General features: G+C 37.3%; 1 protein-coding gene across 1 annotated transcript; it reads right to left on the reverse strand.

The window, feature by feature from the left end:
* Positions 1-1,271: 1,271 nt before the first annotated feature.
* Positions 1,272-3,722, reverse strand: LOC118036491 (cytochrome P450 81Q32). The gene is made up of 2 exons (XM_035042219.2): positions 2,742-3,722; positions 1,272-2,173 (listed from the first exon to the last, which is right to left on the reverse strand). The coding sequence occupies exons 1-2, from the start codon at positions 3,618-3,620 to the stop codon at positions 1,553-1,555; spliced, it is 1,500 nt and encodes a 499-aa protein (XP_034898110.1). The 5' UTR covers positions 3,621-3,722; the 3' UTR covers positions 1,272-1,552.
* Between the last annotated feature and the right edge of the window lie 841 nt (positions 3,723-4,563).

The raw sequence follows: 4,563 nt of genomic DNA on the forward strand, positions 1-4,563 counted from the left end.
ATTAATCGTCTATTAAACCTAATCAACTCAATCACTATCTAATCACTCTTGCTTTTTTAAAATTTCGACCATCACATGAGTATTTTTTTTTTTCTGTAGAAAAATTTTTGTCCAGCTCACGAGGCACTAATCTAGTGCGAATCTAAAACTCTTCATGCTCACCATCTTGTCATTAAACCTCTCCCTAATTCAAGCTTCGAATTGATGGATCTTAATGCGTCTCCGTAGACCCAAAAACATCGATTTAAATGTTAACCTGCAGCAATTTATTCCTTCAAAATTTCAACAATTTATTCTTTTAAAATTTTAGTCAAAATACATATAAACTAATCTGAACATCTATAATAATAAATAATAATAATAATAAAATATAGTTTAGTGTAAGATGCAGCACATACAAGAACTGGGGACTGAGCTAATAGTTCAGAATCATTGATCAAACAGAAAGGAGCCCAACAAAACCGAAATTACAAAATGGGCTCACACATTCCACGAAGTCACTGTATGAACAAGGTTCTTAAATTTCTAGAGCTAGCCCAGTCCAAAAGAGGCTAGTGAAGGTCACATGAATGGAAAGCCCTTGATTCCTAATTTAAAAAAAAAAACAAAACAAAAGATTTGTTGCTTTTATTGCCAAATAGTATGTGAACAAATTTTATTTGCTGCAATGCTCCCTTGTTTTCTAAAATCTTAGTCATTTCGCAATTGGCAATTATGAAAATTAATAAGAAAAAAGTTTTCTACAAGAATATTTGGTAAAATTAAGGGTTAATTTTAAAATAATTTGATAGCATCAAATTTATTTTTATTTAAAAGGTCCAAATAGTACATAGATAGTTTATATTTAGAAGTATGAATATAAAAATATATTAAAATAATACAATAAAAATAAAATAAAAATTACATGCAAGCAGAAAGGTTGCCACCCAATAAATCAAATTTGTCTTTAATTGATAAAAACTACCGAAGCAAAGAGACTGTGAACAAATGGCAAGAGTAAAGGTTTCCCTACTTTCTTTTGTGCAGCATATAAATGGAGGTAGGATATGTGATACGTGGCAGTTATTCTTTCGATTACAAGTGAAATGGAAGGCAGCCATTTTTTTTATAAGCAAAAGTAATGAAGGCTGAGAAAGGCACAAACCAGTGCAGTAGCGGTTGCTTGCTGATAGAGATTCATCTCATGCCAGATCTTATTTCTTATCAACTACCAACTATCTATTTTTTAAAACCATAAGCATCATATCCCTCAGAAATTAATGAAAATCAAATTCAAAGAAGTCAAAAACCTGAAAATTTCCATAGCCATCATAGCATATATAAGCAACCTGAAAAAGTTCTTGTCAAAACTAAGTCAAGTTACCTGCTCACAATTTCTAGCAACGCCTTCTTTTATAAGGGCATCTGCTATATTGTTACCCTCTCTCAAAATATGTAAAGTAACTCTCTCAAAAGTAACTCAAATGGCAGCAGCATGGTTTATACAGGCCTGATAACCTATGGGTAGAGTCACATCAAGATTCAAATCACGGGTCATGGAAGGATATATGTTTCATATTTGAGAGATATGCCCTATCATGCTTGGGCGTGCCCTACATATAGCTTCTAGTGGTTTTGCCTTCGGAACGGTGAACCCGGGCTCCTCAGTCATATCCACCATTTTATCACCAATCCTCTGCCACTCGAAACATTGAAGGAGCGAACCCAATGCTAATCCCACCACTCTCAGGGCCAAGCCTTCTCCAGGACAGCTCCTCCTTCCATGCCCGAAAGGCATCAACTTAAACTCGTCTCTTCCCCCCTCCGGGTTGTCGAACCTCTCAGGTCTGAATTTTGTAGGGTCTGGCCAGATTTTAGGGTCATTCTGAATGGCCCACATATTTACAGAGAGCATCGTGCCCCGTGGAATGCGGAATCCTCCAACCAGGCATTCTTCTGATGACTCATGAGGTACTAGCAACGGGGCTGGCGGGTACATCCGTAACGTTTCGTTGAGGATGCTGCGGAGGTAGGGAAGGTGGGCAAGATCAGCTTCATCCATCAAACGATCATGCCCAATCTGCTCGTCGATTTCTCTCTGAGCCTTCTCGAGGACTTGGGGATGGTTGAGCAAAAGTGAAAGTGCCCATTCCATTGTAGCAGATGAAGTATCTGTTCCCGCCAACAAGAGGACCTGCACACCAAACCAAATTGTGGTGTAATGAATTACATAGACGATGCAAGCAGTGGAGATATCTTGTAGAAATAAATAAATTAATTTAAAAAAAAAACAGACGATGCAAAGAAAATCACCAAAGTGACCTCCTACACCCTTGTCAGTTCAATGCACCTTGGCTGTGTCTTATGAGTTATGACTTGAATATTCTAATTCACAGGTTTGCCATTGCGCATTGTCATTAACCATTATCTTGACAAAATCTAGATCCAAAGACAAAAAATGTCCATGCTTCCACGCAAAGTAGCGGTGTCCGTACTAACTTCCATTATCTATATAATTGGTGATAACATTAGTCCATTAAACATGTCAATGTTAAAACGGATACTTAATGTTAACATTTTAAAGCTACAAGATTCCTCTTACAAAATAACTAGTCCATTTAAAAAGATCGATAGACAAAAACATGTCCCTTCAATGATTCACATTACAATATAATGAAGAACATTTGAGAATTCTGAATTATGATCACAACACCATTGATCATAATAATCAGTAAATCAAACAACATGATTAAAGATCTTACCAGTATAATCCCTTTGATGACATCGTCCGAGTAATACCCAGATTCCGTTTCTTGCAGGGACAGCAGAACCTGAATCAAATTCGTTTTCTTTTCGCCACAACAATCACTCTCCACTATTTTTCTCCGCTGCTCTTCTATCAAGTACTGCATGAAACTATCGCTCTTTAGATGGCACTCTGTCAATCTCTTCTCCATCTTTTTTGATTTAATCCACGGTATAAAGTCTCCAATAATGGTTTTGCCACCTAGCACGAAGCTTTCAGCATGAATTGCGCGAAACCTTTTTGCTTCTTCCACATCAGAAACATCCTCTCCATAATATCTCTTTCCAGCTATCATCCGCATCATTATATTCAGTGTCAATTCGAAGAAAACTGTCTTCATATCTACAATCTGATTTTGATTACGAAAGAGAACACAAATCATTGACTTCACCTCCTCCAGACGTATGGCAGAGAGCATTTGGAGGCGGTGTGCAGACAAGACTTCAATAGAGACGATTCTCCTAAGGTTTCGCCAGTGGTCGCCATAGGGAGCCCAAGCAAGGCTTGTGCTGTTGTAGGCGAGGTGTTTTGCAATGAGCAAACGTGGGCGGTTTGCAAAGACAACATCATTTTTGGTAAAGCATTCTTCAGCTATCGAAGGGGATGAGACAACAATCTGTCGACGAGACCCGAGTTGGAGCAAGATTACGGGGCCATGTTTACTAGAGATTTTTGATAGTGTCCTGTAAATTGGCTTCTTAAGTAGGTAGAGATGGCCAATGATTGGTAGTGAAGGGAATGGACTCGGTGGGAAGTTTCTTATCTTGTTTAGAAAGTGCCTTGTTATGATATACAAGGCTAAAAACACAGGAAAGTAGAGAAAGAAGGTTGCCATGGATTTGGCAATAGCCACTGCCACTGTCCTTGTTTTTTAGGAAGGTGTGTGAATTATATTGTGCGTGTCTTGATGAGAGCATCTATAGAAAGAGTTGAAATTTCTCATCTTATCTTATCGATATAAAAAGCAGCTATGGACGTGATGAGGTCAGTGCAGACGTGTTTGTATTGAACTAGTTACGTGCGAAGTTATTAAACGGGACACGACACGAGCTTTTGGTAATGAGATGGCTAGTTGGAGCTTGTAGCCTTTGTTTTTTTTTAAAAAAAACAAAAAAAAAATATATATATATATATATATATATATATTTAATATATTAAAATAATATTTTTTTTATTGTTTAGAATTTATTTTTAATATTAATACATTAAAATAATTCAAATATATAAAAATATATAAAAATAAAATTTAAATTTTCAGAGAACGCACACAGCCGGCCATCAGCATTGTGAAGCATATTCTTTTTAAATATTAAGCATAACATGCGTTTGAAGATTTTTTAAAATATTAAATATAATATTGTTTAAATTTCTTTTCAAAAAATAATTTTTATATGGTTAATTCAATTAAAAGTTGACTTATCAAGTCAGAAATTCATTTGAAACTTAGCGCAGGAGCTAGAAACCAAAACATATATAGATCATGTAAGGAACGCCATAATCAACTAACAGCTACGATCTCTAGAGAGATTTAGTTGCCAAGTTGGGAAATCACATGTATCCCTTCCAAGGGTGCCCAGGGCCCCAGAGGACGGGGCAGACGCATCAGAGCGACAACCCGGGAGCGGATTCCCCACCGGCAAGGGGGCAGGAGACGGTCATCTCGAGGCACATCACGACCGACAGGCAAGATCGACGAGGCTAGTGAAGGTCACGACCTACGGCAAGGAGGCCTTCCACGCAGTCACTATATCTATATGAATAGCGTTCTCGAACTTCTA

This window comes from Populus alba, chromosome 14, assembly GCF_005239225.2.
Source record: "Populus alba chromosome 14, ASM523922v2, whole genome shotgun sequence".
NCBI lineage: Eukaryota > Viridiplantae > Streptophyta > Magnoliopsida > Malpighiales > Salicaceae > Populus > Populus alba.

Excerpts from the sequence above, each read along its gene's own strand:
- LOC118036491 (XM_035042219.2), bottom strand. The coding sequence starts at position 3,620 with ATGGCAACCTTCTTTCTCTACTTTCCTGTGTTTTTAGCCTTGTATATC. Across the intron at positions 2,174-2,741 it reads TCATCAAAGGGATTATACTG|GTCCTCTTGTTGGCGGGAAC; the intron begins GTAAGATCTTTA and ends TTTGGTGTGCAG.